The following is a 24,730-nucleotide window of genomic DNA, read 5'->3' as shown; positions in this document are numbered from 1 at the left end:
CTGTCATCGCTCAGCACCCCAGGGGTTCCCCAGCAGGGAAGGCAGCGGATGAGCATCTCTCCCTGTTGTCTGCTGTCAGGCAGCTCGTGTGTGCCTGCAGGCACTGGGGATGCAGGGAGGAGGCTTTGCAGGGATCACTTTTCTTTCACAAAGGGGTGCAAGGCTGGGATGGTGCTGATCTACCTTGCCTGGCACCACCAGGCTGGAGGGCAGCAAGGAGGTTGAAGGAGCTGCCCCATGCCCCACCCTGAAAGGAGAAGGGTTGCTCAGGGTAAAATCCATCCAGAGCAAGGCTGGTCCTGGGTCTGCAGCAGAGCCAGGAGGCCATGACAGGTGCCCTAAATGATGTGGATGCTCACCAGAGTGGTTGGGTTCCCCCAGACACAGGGCTGTCCTCTTTGGGGCTGGTTTTGGCACCGCCTGGGGCTCTGCAGAGCACCTATATCCCCTGACTACTCCAGCGTACACGCACCTTCCCCTCTGCCTTGGACTTGGCCCTATTTCATGTCATCTGGGGGTCCCCTCCGCCATCCTTGCCCCTTCTGCGTGCTGGAGCCCGCTGATGGTGGTGCTGGTGGGACGCCGCTGGACTTGCATCAGCTGGGACAACCTGCCAGGGCTTCACGATCCCGTGCACCTTCCACCACGGCTTGGTCCTCGCTGAGGAAACACCACTTCTCCCCTATTCTCAGGGGGTGCAAAACTGCTCCCAGCTTCGGGGAAGGGCACTGGTGGCCTCACTGGGGCCGTTTGCAGGAGGGAGCTGGGTTATTCTGGCTCCCGCCGTGCAATTGCTAGGGGCCGAGGCGGAGATGCCCGTGTGCTTGCTCTGCGGCTGGACATCCAGCCGGGTGGCCTCTGGGGACACGGGGATCCCCAGGGGCTCCCCCACCACCACCTGCTTTTGGAGGAGGAAGACGAGCCCTGATGGGCAGGTGACACCGAGCATGGCTGAGGCGGCACTGCCATCTCGTGGCGTGTCACCTCCCTGCCTGGGCCACGCCGGGCACGGCCCTCACCGTGTCCTTCGGCCACCACCCGCTCCCACAGACACCCTGAAGGGAAGGGGGAGAAGGAGGAGTGTGCGAGGTTGGAGGTGTTTTGGGGCTGGCAGATGCGGTCTGCAGATGCCTCCTGCGTGGCACCGCGCAATGCTCACCCGCAACTCCCCGCAGCCATCCATCCTCCGGAGCCACGGATGTCCCAGCTGCAGATCGGGAGGAGGAGGAGGAGATGCTCAGAGTATGGGAGAGGAAGGCTTGGCCTGAACGCAGCAACACTGGAAGTCAAGCGAGTGGGGCTAAGCACTGCTGAGGAGTCTCAAGGACCTGGAGGAGGTGCCGCCTGGACCAACACCAGCTTCCAGGAGATGCTGGAAACCCGTAACCAGTGCCCTGTAATTCAGCAGTTAAATGGGGCTAAGGGGACAGCCAGGGACAAAGGACGCAGGAGCACTAAGACACAGCCATCAATCAATCCTGGATGAAATGATGGAGTGGTCTTATTTTGGCTGTATATTAAGAAAGGGCAATAGGGCAGAAATACAATTACTGTCCAGAAACACCATTTTGTGGAAGGTAGGTCTTTTCAAACTCACCTGTCATCTTTTCTTGACATGATTACAGGTCTGGTTGATAGAGGAACCCTGCTGATAAAATAAAATTGCATTTCTTCTGGGCATCTGATTTATTACGGGGTAACATTTTGATTAAAAATGTGTATCATATTGCATTAAGAGGGCATATAGTCAATGAATTAAAGACCAGCTCAGTGACAGATCTCCAAAGGTAATTATTAATGGAGATACACCGATGAGCAAAGTTTTGTCTGACAAGAGTCTCTGGGCTGATTTTTAGTTTCACACTAGTCATTCCCTTTTTCAGGTGTTTTGGAAACGATGCAACACCTTCCTTGGGACTGCTAGAGGCAGCGGGCAGGGGGAATGGAGGGTTTGCCAGCCCCCCTTGGCTTTGGGACCACCCTGATCCCAGGCCTGCACACTGTTCTCTTTCCTTGAACATCCTCCCCCGAGCTCCAGCTGCTGCTATGTTTGCTTTGGGGACCCCAATGCCTCTTTCTCATGAAGGTCACTGCAGCAGCTGCCACAGGACTCCTGAAAGGAGACTCCAGGTGGATATGGATCAGAAAGCTCCTCCTATCTACCCACTGCGTTCCCCATGGGGTGGCCTGGCTGGTCCCCAGGATGTTCACCTGCTGGGGTCATTATGGCACATCTCATCCCTCTGTTCCCTGCCACGGTGGGGCTTGGGTACTGGTGGCATTTTGGGGTTCTTTTGTGGTAGAGCTCAATGCACAGCCCTGGGTGCCTTTCCTGGGCTCAGTGGTGTGATGCTTTGGCTTTTTCATTTTGCAGGTTTTGGTCAGGTGACACGCAGCTCCTGGAGTTGCTAAGATCTGGCTGGCGCAAGGCACAGCTACTCAAAGGGGACCGGGAGCAACCTAGGTGCCAGAAACCCCCATCTTCTGCTCTACTACAGAGACAAGGTCCCCAAACCACTGAAGTGAGGGCAGTGGGAAGGAGATACCTCATCAAGGATGCTCGAGGCCCTGCTGAGCCACACAGGCACTGATGATGCCTTTGCTGGAGGCCTGCTCTGTCAGGGTTCTGTACCGTGGTGGGCATCTGGAGGCGTCAGTCCCCAGCAGCAGCAATGACAAGGCTGGGTACCAGTGACAGCCGTGCTCTGTCCATCACCCAGACCAGGGGCCATCAAGAGTGATCCCTGGGCCCCACCGAGCATCCCTTGGTTAGCCATGCCACCTACTGCTCACATCAGCTGTCCCCCCCTGCAGTGACAGAGCTGTGGCATGCCTTGGGCACCCTCCACCTTTGTGTTGCTTTGTGCCCAGTCACCACCAGTCCCTGCTTTGGGGACTGTGCTGGGAACCCTGCAGTCCTGCATTTTTGCTGACCAAGCTGTTCCCTGACTGTACCCAGCACAGCCAGGGTCAAGCATGGAAAGGGGAACAAGTTTCTCTCATGTGCAAAGAAAGTGAAACTTGGCACTTCTCTTCCCTGACCAGGCAAACCACCGTGCATGCACGTACATCTCCCCCACCCTGCTCCTCTTCCTCCCTGCTCCTCTTCCTCCCTGCTCCCAAGGAAGATCTTCCAGCAAACAGAGCTGCTGCTCAGACTGGTCTGTCTTCACCCCCAGCAAAGAGGTAAGTCATGCAAATAGCTGGGGCATATGCCTCCTCTGCCACCGCTCTCCGGTCCTTGATCCCTGTCCCCCTCCACAAGTGTTTAAAAATAGGAAAAGGAGGAGAAGATGATGGGGCGGGGGGGGGAGCTGCAGGAATCAGTCCTTGCTCCATGTGGCTGTGGACATCACTAGCCTCTGCAAGCTTGTCCTGTGCCGAGTACATCAGGTTTTGGGGTAGGTGTGTGTGCTCAGGACATCTCTCCTCTCTCCCAGCTCTGTGTGTTGGAGATCTGGATCCCCTTTGCCTGTTTACCCTTTTCCTGTTTAATCCTTTCCTATTTATCCCTCTCCTGTTTGTCCCTCCTCTGTTGAGTCTTTTTGCATCCCTTCCTCACTTGTGCTCTCTATCCCATGGGACCACTGCCCCGTACATCAGGGCTTGCTCCCCCAGCACTGGAAGAAGCATCCTCTACGTGCATCTGATGTGCGACAACCCATTCCCAGGACATGCACCAAAGCATTTATGCCATGCTCCATGTCCTGGGCTTTCCAATCGCACAGCCCTGCCATGAGCACATGTCAGAGATTTTCAGTAATATCAAAGATTTCAGATCATGCAAGGAAACAGCCTCAAAATCCTTCCATGAATTTATTTCCACCATTGCATGTGGTGTCTGGCTGTCTGTATTGGAAAACACATGGGTGGCATGGTAGGTCTGTGCATGCATCTGATGAGACCACTTGCTTGTCTGTGTCCAAGGTGCATCTGTGTGTTTGCTGTGTGCTTGCCTCCATCCCCAGTTCCCCCACCCCTGTGCTTGTAGGGAGGCAGGATGCAACCTGGGCTTTGGCTGGCAACCAGCACCCTGGCAGCAGTGCTGGGCCTGGCCCTGCTGGAGGATGACGTGTGTCGGGCACCAGATGGAAAGAACGGCTTCCCTGGAGTCCCTGGCCTCAATGGGAGGCCAGGGCAGAAGGGTGACGTGGGAGATCCAGGTAAGGGGGAGCTGGGAATGTGCAGCGTGGGTGGCCTGGGAGCCTCAACCCTCTTGGTAGGAGCACCACGGGCTGTGGGAGCAGCTCAGGAGGTGCCAGACAGATGTACACGAACTGCTACTCCTCACCATCTCTCCCCAGGGAAACCATCACAGAAGACGGGCATCAAGGGACTCAAGGGGGATGCAGGCGAGCAGGGGCCTCCTGGCGACCCAGGAGCCCAGGGCTACCCTGGCCTGAGTGGCTTCCCCGGGTTGCCAGGAATGAAGGGGCTAAAGGGGCCCAAGGGGAAAGCTGGCAATATCCTGGATCATCCGCGTCCTGCCTTCTCCGCTTCGCGGAGGTCCCCACCCTCCAATGGCAAGACAGTCGTGTTCGACAACATCATCACCAACCAGGAGAGCTCCTACAATCCCCAGACCGGGGAGTTCACCTGCCGCGTCCCCGGGCTGTACTACTTCGCCTTCCAGGTGATCTCCAGTGGGGACCTCTGCCTGACCATCACCAAGAACAGGGAGCGCGTGGTCAGCTTCTGTGATTACAACAGCCGTGACATCCTGCAGGTCAACTCGGGCAGCAGTGTGCTCAGCCTGGCCGTGGGTGACCTGGTCTCCGTGAGCACTGACTCTGCCAGGGGCAACACGATTTACAGCGGCTCTGAGGCTGACAGTGTCTTCAGCGGCTTCATGATCTTCCCTCAGATGGGCTGATGGACTGCCGGTCAGGACCTGCTTAGCACCAGAGCATTGCAGTGTGTGTGTGTCTGCATGTGTTTTCCCCCTGTGAGTGCATGGGGTGGTTTAGTACCACAGCAAACGGGGATGGCCCCAAACTGAGCCACCAGACAGGTCTTGTTCTTCCACCGGTGTCACAAAGTGCCCAGGCTGTGGGTCACCACTGCAGTAGTGAGACCCCTACTAGCACTTATCTCCATGCTAGGCCTGCCCACTCCATCCTGGAGGCAAAGGACTGCTGGGCCCAACAGCCCTTTCTGCTCCTGGGCACTCCGACCCCACACCAGAGGGGACCAGTTGTCACTGGGGCCATTCACCAGCTGTGGGTCTTTGTTCCTGAGTGGGAAATCACCGCATGCCACTGCTTCTGCTACACTAACCATTGCAAATGCCTTTCTGGCACCGGGCCACTACTGTCTCACATCCTCCCCATCAGTATAAATAAACCTTTCTTCCAAGACAGCTGCTTGGGTTTTCTTTCCTATTCATGCATCTTCCCCAAACCATCAATGTCCTGCGCCCCTTCCCAAGCTGTCCAGGGAGAGAAGTGATCCCAATTTGCCCCTGGCCAAGCAGACCCCAACTGCAAAGGCAGGTGAACAGGACTGAACCGAGTATACAAGCAGAGCTGGCACTTACAGGAATGGGAACTCTCTGGGACTAGCCTATGTGTGTCCTTTTTCTGATGAGTCCAAGCTAGCTGTCCTGTACAAGGGTCAATACAGGCAGCAGATCATGCACCTCATCCACACGGTCCTCTTCTGGTACCCAACTCTCCCAGGAAGGGGAAGGGCAGCTATGGTCCTCCAGCCTTTCAGCAAGGAAGGACAGGGACATCAGGGTGACTGATAGGGTTGTGGGGTGATGGTGGTGGGGTTTTGGGGTGATGTTCACCCTCTTCAGCTTGGGTGAGACTAGTGGGAAATAGGGCAGTCTGGGCAGGTATCAGGCAGCTAGAAAGCATCAGGGAAGCCACGCAGGTGCTATACCCTGGGACTGCTGCTTGGAGGAGCTGCTCCACACATGCTGAGCAGTCAAATGTCTCCATTCCTGGAGCAGTGAGGAGGAGGCCAGGTCACCTGCAAGGAGAAACACCCTGACCAGGGATGCTGGGGCCCCAATGAACCCGGCACAGCTGGTGGAGCACAGGGCAAGGTGCAGAGAGGACAGGCAGCCTGCAGGTTGGAAACCCTCAAGGAGAAAAAGCATTCAGTCCCATTGCCTAGGGGTGCAGCATCTCCCATCAGAGCCAGGCAATGACCTTGCACCGGCCCTTCATTGCACAGGAGTCTCTGGCTCCATGGAGCTGGCTTGAGGCTCTGATCCCCATCCAGTCACTGCCTTTCTGCTCAGAAACAAGTTAATGGTGGGTGAAAGGCAGGTGATTTGCAGAGGGCTAGTCCCTGTCATGGTTGGAGGGTTTGTGGCACATGTCCTGGCAGAGGCTTATCCCACCTCTGTCCTTCCAGTCCCTGCTGTTGCAGTGTCACAAGTATAGGTCTCACTGGACAGCCAGGAAAGTGCTTGCTCAGAGAAAACGATCAGGCAAGAGGATGTGAAACTCAGCTAGGGGTCAGCTGGGGGTTTTGGGTCTCCAAGGGCCCTTTCCTAACTCTGTGACTTCCTCCAGGAGGGTTTCACGGAGAGTCATCCACACTGTGCTGTGCCGGCAGGCAGTGCCCACAGCATCCAGAGGGCTCATCAGCACAGGTTCCCGTGCTCTGCTCCCCTCACCAGAGGTAAGAGGAGCTTCAGGGTCTGTCTCTTTGGGGTGGGCTGCATGGGGATTGGGGATCCAGCAGTGTGGCACAGTGCTGGGCTATGTGGGAGGAGGAGAATGAGACAGAGGCACTGCCAGGTTGCACACGTCATGGAGGGATGATGTATGCTTGTCCTTGCTGGGAGAAGACCCAGTTCCCGGGGCCAGGCACTGTCCTGGGAGATCCCCAGCTGATGGGGGCTTGATCCTGATGGGCAGAACCAGGAAAGTCAGGCTGCTGCTGGAGGAGGGGTGAGATTCACTGTGTCCAGGGAGCTCCAACCTCAGTGCAGCGTGGTGCAACGGTCTGCAGCAGCGTACGCGTCTGCAGGGGGTTTGGGACATAGGACCAGGAGAGCTTTGGGCTGACCACAGGTACTGCAAGACCTCATGGCTCCATCCAGACTGAAAGTCCAACCCTCCTTGTGCCATCAGGGGCTGCTCTGGGGTTGGTGATGAGCCCAGGGTCCATCTCCACATATCCACCTCCCCACTGCCTGGCGATTGGTATGGGGGGGACACAGAGGGCCCAGATGTCGCATCCAGGTGCTCCTGGTGCAGTCAGCCTTTTAGCACAGTACCTCCTTTGCCCCATGGCCTGGAAGCCACACTGCTGTGGCCCCTCAGCTGAGCACTTTCTTTCCCTTTCCATGCTCCAGAGCACCAAAATGGGGCAGAGCTTCTGGGAGCAGCTCCATCTGGCTCTCGCCCTCCTACTCCTGAATGCGGGGTCTGCTGTGAATGGAGATGTCACTCATGGATGCTATGGGGTTCCAGGCCTGCCAGGTATGCCGGGCGTGCCAGGCAAGGATGGCCGGGATGGGCTGAAGGGAGCCAAAGGAGAGCCAGGTGAGTAAGCAAGGAGGAGAACAACACAGGCTATCGAAGGGGGGCCATTGAGTCCTCCATGGCTGGTCTGCCTTGGTATGCAGGCCATGGAGAGCATCGTCTGAGGACAGGGCAGGAGGAAAGGAGGCTGGAGAGAAGCAACAACTCTCTCCTCCCTGATGGAAGGGGCTGGAGGAGCCTCTCCCCACATCCTGCCATTGACACTGACTTCCCTTCACTCCCCACCACCCCACAGGCATCCCAGGAGGTCCTGCAACACGAGGGCCCAAGGGCATGAAAGGGGAACCAGGCAGCCCTGGCTTGCCAGGCAAGACTGGTCCCAGGGGTCTCCCTGGTCCCAATGGAGACCCTGGGATGACGGGCATGACGGGAGAGCCGGGTATGCCAGGCAGCTACAAGCAGAAGCACCAGTCAGCATTTTCAGTGACGAGGCAGACTGGCGAGCACCCCTTGAAGAACGTCCCCGTGGTGTTCAACCACGTCATCACCAACACCAACCATGACTACAACACCACCACGGGCAAGTTCACCTGCAACATCCCTGGCCTCTACTACTTTGTGTTCCACACCTCGCAGACAGCCAACCTCTGCATCATCCTGTACAAGAACGGGAGCAAGATGGCCAGCTTCTGTGACCACAAGACCAACACCATGCAGGTCAGCTCTGGTGGGATCATCCTCCACGTGGATGCTGGGAACGAGGTCTGGCTGGCGGTGAATGACTACAACGGCATGGTGGGCATCGGCAGCTCTGACAGTGTCTTCTCAGGGTTCCTGCTCTTCCCCGACTAGAGGACCACCAGACCCCACGCCAGCACACCAACCTCTTCACCCTGCCCTGCAAACCCTGCTGCTCACTGCCAGGCTGTTGTGACGCTCCAGGTTTCTCTGCTGGGTGGGAAGCCCCAGCGAAGGAGTCAGCCCCAGCCACCAGACACAACCCCCTGGCCTGGGGACTGAGTGTAGGCAGCCACTGAACAGGGGGAATAGGCACGTCTGGATGCATCTCCACCCAGAGTGATGGTGCCAAGCCCCTGGGGTCCCGCTGGCACTGCCACGTGCATCCACCATGATAACCCCACACTACCTTCTGCTGCCAGAGACAGAGGTCTCTCTGTATCTCTCCCCTTCCCACCTGGGTTGCACCAGGGACAGCCAGGTATCCTGGAGCAGGCTTGCAGCAGCACCTTTGCCATGACCCGGCTATGGAAAGTGTCAATAAAACCTTCTCCAGTGCACCTGGCCTAGTGTGTTTTTTCCTCCATGACTTCCCTTTCTGCAGGTGGAGCCCACGTGTGGTCTGATGGATGTAGTGTGCACATGTGCGTATGCGTGTGTGCATGACATCTGGACGTCTGCATGGCATCAGAATGTCCCTGAACCCTCACTGGCTTGGCCGTGCTCAGCATCAGTGAGCATAACACACCATTCACAACCCTGGCTTTGCTCAGTGGGGTAGGAACCCCAGCTGCACTGACTGCAGGAAGGGGACGGTTCCTGTGCCCATACACACAGCTCCCACAAAGTGGAGGGACTAAGACTCCTCCAAGCAGGGGCCCTGATACTCCCCTTTGCCTCCAAGAGGATGAAATTCAGTTGCAGAGGGCCACAGACCACACAGCAAACCTCATAGCCATGCCTCTGGTGGCTGGGACATCCACAGGGTCCCAGGCTCACCAGGCACAGGGCAGGGGAAGCACCGGCTTCCCTGAGCCAGACCAAAGGAGCTGGTGGCTGTGGAGGCTACACAGCCCACCAAAACCCAATGGAGATTCCTCCCAGGGGCACACATTGTACAGTGGAAAAGGAGGTCATCTCCCCTAAACGGCCTGGGCTTCACCTCCACAAGGCATCAGCAGAAAGCAGGACTGGAAATGCTTTTACTGCAGGGTGAAATCACTTCCCATCCACAACATTTAGGAGACCTTGGGGGACAGATACAAGGTGATGGATGCTGAGACCCTGTAGCATCCTCTGAGCCTTGCCAGTACCTCCCAGCAGAGCTGGGTATATACGGAGAAGCCTGAGGGATGTGTGTGCACATTTCTGCAGTCCTGAGGGGTTACCCCAAACTTGTCTGGAGCTCATGGAGCGTTCCCTGCAGTAAGCACATCTGAGCAGGACCCAGGGCCCCTGCAGGGCAGAGTGGACATCACCCTGGGGCCAGAGCTGTATGCCCGAGGGACCCCAGGGTGCTATTTGGGGACAGCATGTTCTGCTGATCTGACCGAAAGCATTCGTGGTGGATGTGAAAGTGCCACTGAAGAAAGGGTAGGAGCTAAAGATAAAAAAGGGACGTGGCCCAGATCCTTTCACAATAACCCTTGCAGCAAACTTCTGTTTCTCCTTGCAGTCACTTCCAACTGGGACGCCGGTGTGTCCTGCTCCATCTCCCCATCTGTGCAACAAGAAGCTCAAGGTAAGAGCAAGATGTCAGCAAGGGAGGTAGAAACACGTGGGGAACCCAGCAGCACCAGGGTGACGGTCACCCCCTCCATCACTGGCACTTCACTGTGGCTTGGGGCAGAAGAGAAAGGGAGCTGTTGGGCTGGGGGTGGTGGAGATTCCTGATGGGGCCCCGATCCCTCCTGCTCCACCCGGAGAAGGGGGACATGGAAAGGGGAGATGGCAAAGGTCCATAGGGGTGATCAGGGACTGAGCAGCAGTCTGAAAGGTGCCCTCAGGGTGCTTTCCTGCCCTGAGATGCTCTTGTCTGCCTGGACCTGGGGGTGGGAGCCTGTGGATCAGTCCTTGTACATTCTGCATCTGAATCAGAGTTTCTGTGGCTGGAGGATCCAACTCACTGACCTCTTTTCCTGCTGATACCAGAGTTTCAGTGCTGGGAGAGTCCACCTGAGGCCAGAGAGTGTGGCTGGGGTGATGTGATGTCCAGATACAGCCCCCAAATGCCCAGCGCTTACCACACATTCACCTGTACCAGGAGCTGGGGGGAGGAGCCAAGCTGTGGGATGCAGGGAGGGCGGAAGGAAGATGGGACCCTGGGACTGGAAGCCCAGATGACTGTCCCAGTAAGACTGGTCAGACACAGAAATGCTCCTGGGATGAAGCAGGTGTGTGGCAGGACGCAACGGGAACCTGCAGGGCTTAGGAGGGCAGGTTTGGGGATTTCACTGCCATCTGCAAGGACTAAAGCTGTTCCTCAGGTATGGTGGTGGAAAGCAAGAACTATCCCCTTGCAGATAACTGTTCTGGCCTGAGGAAAGATTTTACCCTGCAGGTGTGGTCCTAAGATGGGATGGAGAATTTATCCTCTGAGAGAGCAGGAGGGTCTCAGAGCAGTAGGGACCTGCAGCACATGCCCATGGCAGCAGCATGGCCAGGCTGGACATCAGACCTCTGGGGCAAGCTAACCTGTCCTCAGATATTCATGTGGCTGAAGCTCTGGGCACTTGTAAACCGGTAATTTAAGAGTGAGAAGAGACTGACAAGCCCTCCTATGCCCCAAGGGGCTGGTCCCTCCAAGGCCATCACAAGAGCGGATTTGGCTCTGCAGCAGGATGTTTTTCCTCCCTGATGGTATTACCCAGATGCACTTTTAGTCATCGTCCTCCAGAGCTACACAGAATGCCTTCCCCATCCCTCCCACTGCCCAAGGTAAGCCTCTCGACATCCTTCTGTGCTCCAGCAGATGCAGACTGCGTGGGCGATGCTGATCTGCCTGGCTGGAGGGCAGCTTGCAACTGCCACACTCTGCAAGACCTATGGCACCATCCCAGGTATCCCAGGGGCACCAGGACAGCCTGGCAGCAACGGCAGAGATGGGGAGAATGGCCTAAAGGGCGAGCGAGGTAAGGAGGAGGCTGCAGGTGGGGAAAATGTCATCTTGTGAATATCGAGAGCAGGAAAAGACACTGCCAGGCACGTGGTCCAGTGAAAGCAATCCATTTTCCAACAGCCCCTTTGGGATGTTATCAGGTGGGGGTGTTGCTTGGGGACAGAAGGGGCTGGACAGTCCGGAGCACCCCAAGGAACCTGGGGAGGGAGGGTGCATGAGAGCAACGGGTGTCACACCTGCCAGGTGGGCAGGGGTCTCTGTTGACCCGCACCCCAGCACAGATACCGGTGGTTTCCTTCCCAGTGCCCCCTCTGCAGACCTGTGGGACTCGGCTGCAACCACAATGACTCTTCCTCCTCCTTTCTAGGTCCCCCTGGCCAGGTGGAGGACGAAGAAGACATGGGGGAGAAGGGAGACCCAGGACTGCCGGGGCACCCTGGGAAGATTGGCCCCAGGGGCCCCCCAGGTCCAAGGGGAATACCAGGTGCCATGGGAATCCCTGGCCCTCAGGGGGACTCTGGTGACTACAAGGCCACTCTCAAGTCTGCCTTCTCTGCTGCCAGGACCATCAGCTCCTACCCACGCCGGGATCAGCCCATCCGCTTCGACCGCATCATCACCAATGAGAAGGGCCACTACGAGAACCGGTACGGCCGCTTCAACTGTGAGATCCCGGGCATCTACTACTTCACCTACCACGTCACTTCCAGGGCCAACCTGTGCCTCAGCCTGAAAAAGGGCCGGGGTGGCAGCAGGGGTGAGAAAGTGGTGACTTTCTGTGACTATGTGCAGAGCAGCTACCAGGTCACCACGGGTGGCGTGGTCCTCAAGATGGCAGCGAGCGAGTCTGTCTGGCTGGAGCCAACAGAGAAGAACTCCCTGGTGGGGATCGAAGGATCCGACAGCATCTTCTCCGGCTTCCTCATCTTCCCCGAGGCTTAGTCCACTGAAGGTGTCTCTCTGCAGCCCTTCTCCTGCTGCCGGCTGGCCCCTGCAGGGCTGAGGACTCCCGTGGAAATTACTCTTTGCTCCAGATTTGGTGCCCTAAGCATGTTACTGCCAGTCTTGCACATTAAATGACAGCTCCTTGTGCTGCTGATTCCTTCCTGCCTAGGGTTTGTCTCCTTTCCCCCAAATAAAGCTCAAGATACTCCAAGCGTTGCCTCCTGCACCCCTGGTGCAGCCTAGGCTCATTAGCATCTCATTACTGCTGAGCAAAGCCAGACAATTAAGGCAGTTCTTGCTGAACCATGCTGAGTATTGCCTTCCAGAGTCACGAAGAGAAAGTCCTAGCCCAGTGTTAGGAAAACAGGGAGAGGAAGCCTGGTCTCTAGCAGGGGGCAGGGACACATGACATAGTGGGAAAATTGGGGCCACTGGATACTGGGGGTAGATGGGGAGATGCTGGAGGTGGTGCTGTACTGGAGAGTCCTGAGGCTGGTAGGATCCAGGGACACCAACCTCCTTTAGACTTTTTTGGGGGGTAGGGGTGACAATAATATCCACAGAATTTTGTCAAAACTTGTGACAAGATGACCCAGGTGTATGTGGGGAAGCCAGAGCTTGATGCTGTGATGGGAGAGGTGTGGGGCACATGGGTCTGGTGCAGCTGGACAGGGCCCAGAGCAGCCCCATAACCCCAGTGAGGACCAACGCATGCAAGGCCTATAGCACAGCCTAGCCCTCCCAGAGATGTCTTTACTGATAGTAGAGCTGATGGACTCAAGGACCCCCAGATGAATAAGGACCACAAGGTCTTTACGACCCCAAGGATGTCACTGTCCCTGGGGCAGGTGACAATCCAGCATTGTACCTGGGTGGGCAGGTTGCCTGCAGCCCCCAGCCGTGGCAGCTGTGGGGTGGGAAGCCCATGGGGGTATACACGGGGGGTGCCCAGGACAGAAAAGGAGAAATTTGGGGGGGGGTCTGGGATTCGAAAGGGACTGGATGAAGGGGATGATGATAAAGGGTCTTGGCAGGGGGTGTGGATATGGACTGGCTTTTATGGAGCATCGCCACTGAGCTCTGGGGGTCTGCTTGTGGGCTCCACAGCTCTGGGCTGCCCAGCTCTCCAGCTCACCAGGACAGTGACTGGCACTGGTGCGGCCAGCTTGAAGGCTCCAGCTTCTGGACAGGATGATTTGCCGGCAGGTGGCACTGGAGACTGGCTCAGCCCTCACCGCGCCACCGGGAGCATCCCCGTCCCGCAGGCTGGGACGAGGGCAAAGCTTGCAGGGACCGGACAGAAGTGGGAGGCCTTGCCCCTAAGGTCTGGGAGGAGGCACCAGGCAGGATCAGTGCCGCCTCTTGTGGCCCTGGGTTAATGCCTCGTCCTCGCCACTTTGTCCTTCCCCCAGCAAAATCTGCTGCATCTGTCCCCAGGGGTGCAACCACCCTGTGTCCCCAGGCGTCTACCTCCTATCAGAAAGTCAGGGCAGAGATGTTCGGTGTTGCATCCCAAAGCCCTCCTTGTGCAGCAGCATTGGGCTGCTTTTAAAATGCAGCTGCAATGCTCATGCCATTTTGCAGCTGGAGATGCAGCATCCCAAATAAAATCAGGTCAGCAGGGCAGGTGGAGGAAAAGAGTAGGTATTTGACCCCCAAAACAGAGGCTGGGCAGCATACACCAACCAGCTAAGCCTCCTGAGCCCTCGGCAGGTCTGCAGGAGACACCAAACCAAGGAGCAGTCGATACGCTGGAGGACAGGGCTGCCATTCAAAGAGCTTGACAGGCTGGAGAAATGAGCTGGCAGGAACCTACTGGCATTTAACGGAGACAAATGCAAAGCCCTTCCGCTGGCATGGGAAAACCCCACGCAATAGGACAGGTGGGGAGCAGGAGGAAGCTTTGCAGGAAGGGATCTGGGATGCTGCTGGACAGCAAGTTGAAGCTTTCTGCCTTTCTGAGTAATTGATATAATAATTTTGGACTTTTGAAAAGGTCTTTGTCAGGACCCCTCTGGAGTGGAGCTGGTTTTATTTTTAAAACTAATGTCTGACCTAACATCAGCACAAGTCAAAGGGTTTCTAGGGTCTTGGCTGTACCTGGAGAGAGTCAGAGGGCTGTGCAGGTACCAGCTGTCTCTAAAGTGCAGCCAGAAAACAGAGGTGCACAGGGCATTGCTTCCTCCGGTGGGTCTCAGCCAGCACCTTGCAATGCTCCCTCAGGCATTAGCTCCCTGGGACGGCAGCTCTCCACTCCCCTGAAGCTGCAGCTGCATGGGCCATAGAGCAGCACGCCCCTCAGGTGTCCAAAATGGATGAGAAAAGGGGTTCTGAGGGCCATGAGCTGCTGGGGTGGGTGGTGGGCCATGCAATAAGACCATTCACTTCTCCCAGGTCTGCTCAGTGCGGATGATGGGTTTCTGACCCTGCAGGAAGCCCGAAAGCCCCAGACCTCCAAAGAGAGAGGCACCACCCCAGGGCAGCTGGAGAGGACCCCCTCCTCTCAAGTTATTACAGTGCTCACTGAGGCCAGAGCCAAAGTGCAGATGCTCCCTCCCACGGGACCATCCACAGCAGGAGCCTGGATTGCTGCCCTGTGGCAGCAATCCCTCTGCAAGGTCCTCAGTGGCGCACAGGGCGACGGCAAGAAAAATTAAACCCTATCTGGGTAGCTAGGTGCTGTGCTGCCAGTCACAGGTTGCCTGCTTGATGTTACCCAGGAAAGGCAGGACTGCTACAGCCCTGCTCTCAAACCACCCCTGCCCTGCACAGTGGTACATAATTAATTATTCCATGCAAAATAAAGCAACCTTGGAACAACACAACAAGTAACAGGAGAGTTGGAGAGAAACCTGTTGCAGGGTCAGGAACAGCCTGGTGGTGAGGACTCCGGACAACCACGTTCATTGTCTCACAGGGAAAGGACCTTAATTCTTTACGTCTTTGCCCAACAGTGCCTGTCACCCACCAAATGTTAACCTGGCCAGGTCTGCAACCATTGAATAAGTTTGCAGGTTTTGTTCTCACCTGGGACCTGACAGAATTGTCCCAGTGCTCTGTGCACGGTTGCTCTGCCCTGCATGTGCTCTTTTTGTGCTCACTCACACCAGTCTGTGCATGCTTACAGCGTGCACACTCACCCTGCTCTGTACACATTCACTGTGTACTCTGCACTGCGTACTCTGATGTGTGGACATTCACTCTGCATCCTTGCTGCTCTGTGCATGCTCACACTGCATACCCTGCTCTGTGCACACTTATGCTGTGCACACATGCCCACTCACTCTGCTCCGTGCACAAACTTGCTGCTCTGTGCCGATGTGCTCACTCACCCTGCTCAGTGCACATACTTGCTGCTTTGTGCATGCTCACACAGGCACCCTCACTCCTCTCTGCGCACATACTCGCTGCTCTGTGCATGCTTGCACTGGGCACACACGCACGCTCACCCCACTCCCTGCACATACTTGCCCTGTGCACACTCACTCCGCTCTGTGCGTGCTCTCTGCAGATCTGCCCTGACACGCACGTTCTGCTCCTCTTCTCTCCCTTTTTTCTTTTTATTTTAATAGCACCACAAGCGAAAGTGGAGCAGCAGTACCTCCCCATGGTCAAGCCAGAGCTAAGCCGTGGATCTTCACCAGGTGGTGCTGTGTTCCTAGCCTGTGGAGTCAGGCCTCCACCAAGGTCTGACAAAGGCCACCAGATGCTCAGGAGATGCACTGGTAGAAGTTGAGGTGGGTGGTGTTTCGAGGTGACTTCAGAGCAGGAGTTTTAGGGTTGTAAGTATTTTGCCAAGGTGCAGGTAAGCAGCCATGGGGTGCTTTGGTCTCTCAGTGGTGGAGGTCGCACAGACTTGGTGAGCTGAACAGGACAGAGAGGTAACCAGGAGCACAGCCGCGTCACCCAGTCACCCTGCCCCATCACGTACCCAATGAAGGTGTCCAGTGACACCAAAAAGCAGCAAGTGGGAAGGTCACTTTCTGGGGACTTCCTGCAACCAGGCACTGGTTTGGTCCAGAGCTCAATTGGAGCAAATCCGCTGATGTGCAAAGATACTGGTGGAGAGCAGTCAGGATTTTAAAATAAAATCTTCCTATTTCAAGGCACATAGCAACAGGGATCAGCAAGAATAGTACATGGAGGTTCCCCTGCATCATCTAGCTGGGGCTTGGGGGGGTTTTCTCTGTGCCGAAGCTCCAGCCCAGGCGAAAGCAGGACTCTGGCAGAATCTGATGTGGTGGAGCATGCTAGGTGCCTGTCAATAATTATGGAAAAAGAAGCTGAACTGGAGAGATCAAAGCACAGTCATGCTGTTTGTCAGTAAGATTGAACCAGGGATGTCAGTCCTGCAGTCTGGTCTAACACCACTAGCAAACACCATAGCACTTGCAAAGGTGTTGATCTGTTTGTGCTGAGCCCAGTCAGCTCCCAGTACCTGCTACCCAAGAACAGCCCTTCCTAAACCATCCTTGGTTGGCCTCAGTCTTTGCTGGCACCATCATATAGCCACAGCTGTGCTGTCCGGCAGGGTCTTCTCGAGGCTACGTAGTGCAGCCTCCCATGCAAGCCCTGCCTAAAATCCGTTCTCCCACATAGCTCATGACGTTACTCCTAGACGCAGGGTTGCTTTTCCCTTGCCAGCAGCTCCCTCCTGAACAGCCTATGAGCGTTTCCTTCCCTTGAGCCTCCCAGCACCAAGGCACAGTCGCTGCTGCCAAACTGGCGGCTGCTTTCCCCTTTCTCCTCTGCCCTTGGGCAGGGCTCTGTAGTGAGAATTTGCATTTTTTTCAGTGTTCTTTCTTCCCTCCCTTTGCCCAAACTGTAATATCAAGCAGGAGGCATATGGAGAACCCCGCACAGGTTCAGTGCTGTGCCACGATGCTGGTATGCTCTGGGCAGAGGCGATACTGGGGCAGCGCACCAGACTGTGTTTGCTGTGAGGGTTGCAGACACTGATGGGACACAGCAGGACCAACTCGGGTTTGGTGGAGACTGAGGCCACGCACAGCTGCTTCGCTGTCGGCAGGGCAGGAGCTCCCCGCATGGATCCCCTGGGTGCGCTGGCTCCACTGGAGGACGGGACTGCTTGCAACCTCAGTGGGACTCAGGTGGAGTTTGATAGAGCAGGAACCAGGCTGAGACAGGGAAGGGAGTTCAGACATCACCTCCTATCCCAAATCTAACCTCAGGGCTTCTGATAAGTTTGTTTTCCCCATCCTCACTCAGGCTTGGATTTGTATTTGAATGGGAAGGAGCAATTGCTTCTTTTGCCTGGAGCAACACAGGCTGGCTTGTCTCCCACTTTGAGCCGCACAGGGAATTCCTGCTTTTCCTGGCCCCTCTGCAAGGACTGGGAGCTGCGGAGGTTCTGCTCTGGGCTGGCCACCAAGGGGTTAAGTCCCAGCCCTTTTTTTTCTGCTCTGCCTCCTTATGAGGAACAGCCTTTGCGGGGCTGCAGAAAGGCTCTTTCTTTCCTCAGCAGATCTCTGGGAATGAAAAGTCTGTGTTCCAGATATTAAATTACTCATAAAATAGTTGGCCTGTCCCCGAGGCGGCTCTGCAACCCCCCCAGCCCCCGCCGCCTGCTCTGACGGGCTGCTGATGTGCATCTGCATGTCACCTCCTGCTACAAGGTCAATCTCTCCAATTTAAAGCAGCAACGTTGGAAAGCAAACCAGATTTCAGCCGGAATTAGCTTCAAATGGAGCATTCAGGGCACTCGTGCTGGGAAGGGAGCGCAGGAGGGGAAGGACCAGCAGGGCCGGGTTGTGGGGTGGTGCGATCCTGCTGCCGCAGCACCCCGTGGCACAGCACCCCACGCAACCCCGGGGCTGGACCGAGGAGGCAGGGATGCTGCCAGGGGAGAGGATGCTCGGGCGTCCCTAACCCCGTGGGGTGGGGTGGGATGGGAAAAGCTCGATCCCTCCCCCCTCTTTGCAGCTTTTGCAGCCCCGGCCCGGAGCCCTTGGTGGCGAAGAGCCCTTGGTGGCAAAGAGCCACTTGGCCCCCGTGGGAGGCCGCTTAGACCAGTGTGGCCATCGGTGACCTACAATCCGGCACGGGTGCGAGGCGGGGCGGCGGGGCTGAGGTTTCCATGGGGATGCTCAGGGATGGGAAGCCTGGCCGGTGTTCAGCTCCAGGCACAGCTCGCCTCGACGTTGGACTCGGCTTTTTCCGCTCCGCTTCCCGCTGCCTCCCGCCCTGCTGCTGCCCGGCGCCTGCCGGCAGCCGAGCTCCATCTCCCCTGGCCTCTGCCCTTGAGTGGAGCTGCAGCAGAAGGGGATGCAGGAGAGCCTGGTGGGACCACAGCTTGGTCCTACCTGTCCCGCTGTATGTCCTTAACCCCTTGGGGGATTGCATCTCAATGAGCTCAGGTTTGTCCCCCCACGCCATGCACGTAGGTTCCCCCGTGCTCCTGGAGCAGTGAAACCGGGTGCCGTGCTGGGGATCCTCTCTGCTGTGATGCAGGACCTGGCCGTTGGTGAAACCCCCAAACCACTGCTGAAGATGTGATAAAGTGGGTCTGGGAGAGCCCCACATAGCCCTGCTTTCCTCTCCAGAGGTTTTCTGTGTTTTGCAAGAAAAAGGAAAGGCAGACTTTTTTTTTTCTTCAACTACTGGCTTCTGGGAGTGACTGGGGGCAAATCAGTGCCCCCCCCCGAATGCCTCAGTTTCCCCACAGGGAGGAACAGACCCTGCTATGTTACACACCCTCCTACCAGCCTTGCTGGAGGGGTGTGTGGGTTTCAGCCTTCGTTTTGCACTACATGCCAGGAAGACAAGCCATGATCTCAGCCCATGGGAGACAAGCCCCAAGCCCCATCCTTGTCACATATGTAGCCATGTGCCTCACATGACACGAGTCAGAGGCTCACGTGAATTTATACGCAGGGCACGTAGCAGGCATACGCACCAAATGAAAACCACACAAACACCATGCAAAGCACAACGCACTTTCAGCATGCAGCGCGAGAGCAATACACGAGAAGGCTGGACTGTCGGTACCGGGATGGAAGAGTCCAGGATTGCTCTCGAAAGCCTCCTGCTGCCCTGAATCTTGCATTTATATGCAGAGCGGGGAGGGGGGGAAAGCAAGCAAGACAGCTAGAAGCTCACAGCGCAGCAACACGCAGCTATGTGCAGCCTTGCAAGGGCTGCTACACCGCAGAAGGGTCCCCGGGGAAATGCGTGCAACACGCACGGACACATACCTGAAATACCCATCTGGTTTTTGAACGGGGATTATCTGCGAGTCTGCAGTCCTGGCTGACTCGGAAAGAGAAGGGGCTGGAGCCCTAGAGTGAGGGCTCGGAAAGCAGCTCCCCAAGGGCTGAATGCCGCTGCCCAGCGCTCCCTTCTGTTCCCATTATGTGCCAGGAGAGCTTTTGTCTGGGGATGCTGGCATGTGCAGTCACCAAGGAGACGGAACAGCAGCGGGTCAGCAGCAGCACTTCCAGACGAGTTGGGAGGGAGCCGGACAGCCCTGCACATCCCCGAGCGAGGGGCTCCTGTCAGCAGCGCTGGGGTGGAGATGCACACCCACGGGGGACCACTCGGCCTGGTGTCCTCTGCTGCGCCAGGTGACCCTGCGTCCTGGATCCGGCCCTGCAAGCCGGGGATGCCCGTGAGGGCTGGGCGGAGAGGCAGGCTCTGGAAACATGAGGGGTTTGCGCAGAGTCTTGGCTCCTGGAGACCCCCCAGCTAACAGTACGAAGCACCAGCAGTGGGAAGCCTCCAGCACCCACCGAGACCTGGACTCTGCTCCTGTGATAAAACCTGAGCTTTGCCTAGGGCTAGGGTGGTCCTGCCGATTCTACTGGCTGCCCGCAGTGGAGAACGGTCCCTTGGGATGGAGGGGGAGAGCATGGGCCACTCTGGGTGCAGGGCTGGGTGCCTCCTCCCCACCCTGGATGCTGGCCCTGCACATAGAAGAGCTCCCTGGAGAAAAGCAAGGATCAGCTGGCCCTTCCCAGCCCTGGATGGTCTCCTGGGGCAGGCTGGGTGGCCGGGAGTAGGTGGTCTTCTCTCTTTCTAACCTCTGTGTGGATCCACCACGACCGCTCCAACTCTGTCCCCAGGCTCAGGATGAGTCCTGGTAGTTCTGCTTCAGTCCTTCAGTCTCCACCTCCATCAAAATGGTCTCTCAGGCTTGCTGAAAAGCAAGGAGCTAAAGTTATAGGCCAAACAGTGTTTCACTAACAGCATTTCATACTGATTTTGTTTTGATTCAGAGGAGGACCTGCCTTCTCACTAAGCAGAGCAAGAGGGGAAAGAAAAGCCTTTTTGAGGGAGAAACAAATGCCAGGGGAGTTTGTGAAATGCTGTAGCACCTTTTTGCCTTCACAGGGCAACACGCAGCCACCAACGATTGTCCCAAAAGGCAATGGAGACAGAAGCTCCTGTCATTTGCCAGGCTGGGACCTCAAGGGAGGATGCAGAGCATGAGTGAGAAGGGAAAGGTGGGCTGGGGGTTACCCAGGAGGCTTGTCCTCCTCCTTCAGGCAGGCTTCTTCATTGTTCTACAGCTCCCATCAGGGTTTTGAGTGGTTCTGTCTCCATTTTCAGCCTTTTCCCTTGCTTTCTTTCCCCCCCTGGTAAAATGCATCACAGGAACATTGGATGTGTCTGAATATTGTGCATTCATGACCCCAAGGACCTCTACCAGAGCATCCCAGCACCCTGAGCCCAGGCAGACAGAAGCATCACCCATTTATTATTAATGCATTTTGGTGTTTGTGATTCTGGATTCAATCTACTTGATTTTTAAAGGCAGCTCGTGTTGTTCTGGGTTTTGCTCATTTTTTTTCCCTCCCAGGATTAAAATGTGGATGCTGTCAAATAACCTTTATTTCCCCAAGCTGCATTTCTTCTTAAGTGTCCAAAGTTTTTCCATGACCCTGGTTTTGCTGCAACATTGCTCATGTCTAGGAGTGCTCAGAGGGCCTGAGGTAAATGTCACAGGAGACAGGCAGTGTCCCCCACGTTTCCTTGTGCAATTTTCAGCTGTGGAAGTTCAACCTCCAGCCCAACAAGCTGGGTTCAGCTGCATGTCTGGCTGCTCGTGGTATGGCACAACTACTTGGCACAGCCTCTCGGCACAGTCTGTGAGGTTCAATGGAGGTTACAGCTGCTCCGCCTCTGTGCAGGACCACCAAAGCACCCTCCTTCATCCTTACTTCTGGTCTCTTCGTCCCACTGTCAGTGTGGTCCTGAAGTCCTCGCACCCTGATCCATCTGCAGGTGCATCCTTCCTGCATGCCCTGTTTGCCAAGTCAAGGTGATCTGCTGCAGGAGATAGGCTGTGCAAAAGAGGATTTAGGCTCAGTGGTGCCTTTTGGCCTGGGACAACTTCCTCCAGCTATTGACAGCTCATGGGCCAGCAATGTGGATGCTCTGGTGCGTAGCAAGTAGTCAGAAATTGCACTGAAACCGTGTAGTGGAGACATTAATGATTAACCTCTTCAGTGTGTGCTGTCTGGAGTGGATTTTCCAGTGTCTGATAAGGTATTGAAGCTCTTGCCGACACCTTTACGCAGTTTGGTTAAACAGTGAGCAGCCCAGGCTGTTACTCAGTCTCAGCCCACCCATCACCCCCCCGCCAGGACCGTGCAAGCTTGGAAGCCACCTTAGCTGGGGCGAGATGTCCTGCAAGCATCCTTAGAGCCACATTTTGTGCTGCATGGTCACTTCGCCTCTGGCTGCTGCAAACATTTCGCCGCTCCGCGAGCCACAGTGCGTGCACTACACTTCCACTGGAAATTTTCCCGGGCCTGACATATATGTCATATAACTGCCTTTGAGCAGCTGGCAAGCAAACAAGGGGACATGTTGGAGCACAGACCAGAGTGGGAAGGGTGATAGGTATGCTTGTGCGTACTTCCATTTCCAGCCTAGGCATATGCTTCGGGGTCCTGTTGTATGTCCTGAAAATACAAGACAAGGCACAGGGGTAAGCGCACGTTTCAGGCTGGACTGTTTGACATCTCTGGGCTGCTGAGGCTATTGTGCAGCTTGTTTTTGCTTCCCTCTTAACTGGGGACTGTCTGCTGCAATACAAAGGGCAAAATGCCGCAGCAGGAGACGGCCGTGCTCCAGCCAGGAAAACCCAGCCGACATTTTCCTCCTTCCCTGGCTTTACCACTAGATGTCATAGGAAAAGCAACATTGCCGGCCCTGTTCGGCTCTCCTGGATGGGATTTTGGGGGGCTAGCATGTCCTCCTCCCACCGCTGGACACACAGCATCTTCCAAGCCTCCGCCTCGGTGGCTTTGTCTGTCTGCAGAGCCCCTGGAAAAACCATCGCCGGGGATTCAGGGTTCAATGGACATTGAAATGCAACTGAAACCTTTTTTCCCAGCGCCTTGCTAAGCCGCCCGCTTGGACCCTCCCAGGAGGGAGCCGCACGTCACCCTTTCTCAAAGGGGCGACGCTGTCACGCCGGGACCCGCGGCACCTACAGCAATATGGTCCCCTCAAACAAGTCGGACAAACAAGGTCTTTATAGGCACTTTCTTTTCTTCTGGAGTGGAAGAGAGAGAAGCCGGGGGAGAACTCGGGGGCGTCCCACCGCAGCAGAGCAGCACACAAAGGCTCGTAATGAAAGGGGCGCCAGCAAATCCTCTTAGGGGCTTCGCTGTGTGCACATTCATATCCCGGCCCCATCTGCCGGGGGGGATCCCCAGGAGCGAGGGGGGGGAGAGGGGCTCTCCCTGCCCTGCGCCGCCAAAGCAAGCAAAGCGCATTCAGGGAGTGAGAAAGGGATGAAAAGGAAGAAAGGCCATGCCACGCCGGTGCAGAGCCCGGCGGTAAATGCAGCTCTGCCGACGCTGCGGGGAGGGGGTCTTGCTTATGGGGGGGAGGGGAAGGCGGCTTTGATGGGGGCTGTGTCAGTGCTGGTCCCCCCCTTGGCCCCCAGGGATGAGACGGGAGCGGGGAGGGGGAGTCTTGCCAGGGGAGTGAGGTGGGCAGGGCGAGAGCCTGGTGCTTCTGGGCGTAAAAGTGATGCTGGCTCCCTGGGCACAGAGGAAGACCCTCCATGGGTTTAATGGTGCCTGGACTGGGAGCTGGTGGGAACTGATGGGACTGCAGGAGGATGGAGGTGACCTGGCCCACTGGGGAGCCAATGTGCTCATGATGGTGCTCAGTCCCATGCAAGCTGAGCTGCGCTGGGGCATTGCTCCCGGGGCGTTAGGGAGCCTTGCGGGGCTCTGGATGGGCTCTCGGGCATTCAGCATCACACAGCCCTCAGAAGCCAGAGTAATGGGACATTTCACGCCGATGAGGTCAGAAGGATGGGATCCCATCCACCATCTTACTCTCAGAGTACAAGCAGCTGCCTGACGCTTTTTCGAAGCCAGCAGTTGTCAGGACCAGAGGAACTGTGCGTGGGCCCACAGCAGATGGTGGGCAGCAGCTTCCAGAGCCTGGAGCCAGGCACCCAGGCAGGGGAAGGAAATCCCCGAGTCTGTCAAGCCAGCACTTTAGTTCACTGGGGCTTTCAGCTCCTATGGAGACGTAGCAAAGCTAACAGGACTTGAGTTTCTCACCAACACAGGGGAAAGCCAGGGATACTTTTAGTCCTATCTGGAGAAACCATCTGTCCCTCCCTAGAAGCAGATGATGAAGGTGACTCAGTAAATAACACATGTTGACATCCACTTCTAGGTGCCGTCTCCCGCAGGTTTGCACTCGCTGGACCTCTTCTTTTTCCTGTCTGTCCTGCAGCCTCAACTCTCTTTGCATTGTGCATTGATGAGTACAAGAATGTGTCTAAGCTGAGTCAGTCTACGCCAGGGATTTGCTCTCTGCTTCCCCAGTCTCAGTGCAGCCACTCTGCAGCGCTCGGACTTGGGTGAGTGAATCATGAAGGTTAGGCCAACGCGAGTGCTTTTAGGAAGCACAACAGGGAACGAAGTCCAAGCAACCTAAGACCAGCCTGTCTTCTGCCTCTCATGGGGAGGACTGATGTATTTGTCTAGTGATGCCAGTGACTTGCACATACTGCAGCAGTATGCAGAGAGTGGGGAAGACATGATGTTCTCTCTTATATGGGCTGAGGATTTAATTACTGCAGCTAAGGCAGCTTGTGTCTCTTTCTAGCCTGGCACCAGTCCAGTCCAGGGAGTGGTCCTTCCTCTCTGGTGGCCTGGAGCCAGTGCTCCAGGAGCCCTTCCAATTCTGCTGTGATGTGGTTGGGTCATGCACTGGAAGAACATCTCTTTCCTGCAGCTGGGTGGGGATGTCAGGGAAGGAGAAGCAAAAAGGATCAGGGTGCCCCAGGCTGCATTAGGTCTCTTTGGGAGGCACTGGAACAGAAACACATGAGCAGGAGTGGGGCTAAGGTTGGGATGTGGCTGCTTTGGCAATCCCATCAGGGTTCCTGAGGCTTTCAAGCATGTGGCTGAGGAAAACGTTCAGGGATTGAAGCGGTGGCAGCTACTTCCAACCTGGGGAGATCCAAAGCCCTGTGATCAGAGGTGGA

The 24,730-nt window shown here is 56.3% G+C and overlaps 3 protein-coding genes across 9 annotated transcripts; all 3 read left to right on the top strand.

Annotated features, from left to right (window-relative positions):
• The first annotated feature begins 3,058 nt into the window (after positions 1-3,058).
• C1QA (complement C1q A chain) lies at positions 3,059-5,359 on the top strand. 2 transcript variants are annotated; one of them, XM_009913175.2, is made up of 3 exons: positions 3,059-3,186; positions 3,992-4,163; positions 4,305-5,359. In XM_009913175.2, exons 2-3 carry the CDS (start codon positions 4,001-4,003, stop codon positions 4,871-4,873), a joined length of 732 nt encoding a protein of 243 aa, XP_009911477.2. In that variant the 5' UTR covers positions 3,059-3,186; positions 3,992-4,000; the 3' UTR covers positions 4,874-5,359. The 2 variants fall into 2 exon arrangements, with proteins under 2 accessions (XP_009911477.2, XP_069638391.1); XM_069782290.1 differs by having other exon boundaries at positions 3,061-3,186; positions 3,969-4,163.
• Positions 5,360-6,309: 950 nt separating this feature from the next.
• Positions 6,310-8,743, top strand: C1QC (complement C1q C chain). 2 transcript variants are annotated; one of them, XM_009913189.2, is made up of 3 exons: positions 6,310-6,636; positions 7,316-7,505; positions 7,741-8,743. In XM_009913189.2, exons 2-3 carry the CDS (start codon positions 7,325-7,327, stop codon positions 8,295-8,297), a joined length of 738 nt encoding a protein of 245 aa, XP_009911491.1. In that variant the 5' UTR covers positions 6,310-6,636; positions 7,316-7,324; the 3' UTR covers positions 8,298-8,743. The 2 variants fall into 2 exon arrangements, with proteins under 2 accessions (XP_009911491.1, XP_069638390.1); XM_069782289.1 differs by lacking the exon at positions 6,310-6,636 and having other exon boundaries at positions 7,307-7,505.
• A 1,043-nt stretch (positions 8,744-9,786) lies between these two features.
• C1QB (complement C1q B chain) lies at positions 9,787-12,403 on the top strand. Of its 5 annotated transcripts, none has more exons than XM_069782284.1 (4): positions 9,787-9,924; positions 10,335-10,576; positions 11,152-11,314; positions 11,669-12,403. In XM_069782284.1, exons 2-4 carry the CDS (start codon positions 10,391-10,393, stop codon positions 12,241-12,243), a joined length of 924 nt encoding a protein of 307 aa, XP_069638385.1. In that variant the 5' UTR covers positions 9,787-9,924; positions 10,335-10,390; the 3' UTR covers positions 12,244-12,403. The 5 variants fall into 5 exon arrangements, with proteins under 5 accessions (XP_069638385.1, XP_069638389.1, XP_069638388.1 ...); XM_069782286.1 differs by having other exon boundaries at positions 9,811-9,924; positions 10,447-10,576; XM_069782285.1 differs by having other exon boundaries at positions 9,811-9,924; positions 11,155-11,314.
• Positions 12,404-24,730: the final 12,327 nt, after the last annotated feature.

The sequence above is a fragment of the Haliaeetus albicilla genome, chromosome 4 (genome assembly GCF_947461875.1).
Source record: "Haliaeetus albicilla chromosome 4, bHalAlb1.1, whole genome shotgun sequence".
Classification (NCBI taxonomy): domain Eukaryota; kingdom Metazoa; phylum Chordata; class Aves; order Accipitriformes; family Accipitridae; genus Haliaeetus; species Haliaeetus albicilla.
Note: the sequence above shows the minus strand (reverse complement) of the source record. Positions and strands in the feature narration are given on the sequence as shown.

What these genes read in the sequence shown, in the direction of transcription:
- C1QA (XM_009913175.2), top strand. Translation starts at nt 4,001, where the DNA reads ATGCAACCTGGGCTTTGGCTGGCAACCAGCACCCTGGCAGCAGTGCTG. An exon ending in GGGTGACGTGGGAGATCCAG is followed by an intron (nt 4,164 to 4,304) that starts GTAAGGGGGAGC and finishes ATCTCTCCCCAG; the next exon opens with GGAAACCATCACAGAAGACG.
- C1QC (XM_069782289.1), top strand. Translation starts at nt 7,307, where the DNA reads ATGCTCCAGAGCACCAAAATGGGGCAGAGCTTCTGGGAGCAGCTCCAT. An exon ending in GGGAGCCAAAGGAGAGCCAG is followed by an intron (nt 7,506 to 7,740) that starts GTGAGTAAGCAA and finishes ACCACCCCACAG; the next exon opens with GCATCCCAGGAGGTCCTGCA.
- C1QB (XM_069782284.1), top strand. Translation starts at nt 10,391, where the DNA reads ATGTCCAGATACAGCCCCCAAATGCCCAGCGCTTACCACACATTCACC. An exon ending in ATGCTCCTGGGATGAAGCAG is followed by an intron (nt 10,577 to 11,151) that starts GTGTGTGGCAGG and finishes TCTGTGCTCCAG; the next exon opens with CAGATGCAGACTGCGTGGGC. An exon ending in TGGCCTAAAGGGCGAGCGAG is followed by an intron (nt 11,315 to 11,668) that starts GTAAGGAGGAGG and finishes CCTCCTTTCTAG; the next exon opens with GTCCCCCTGGCCAGGTGGAG.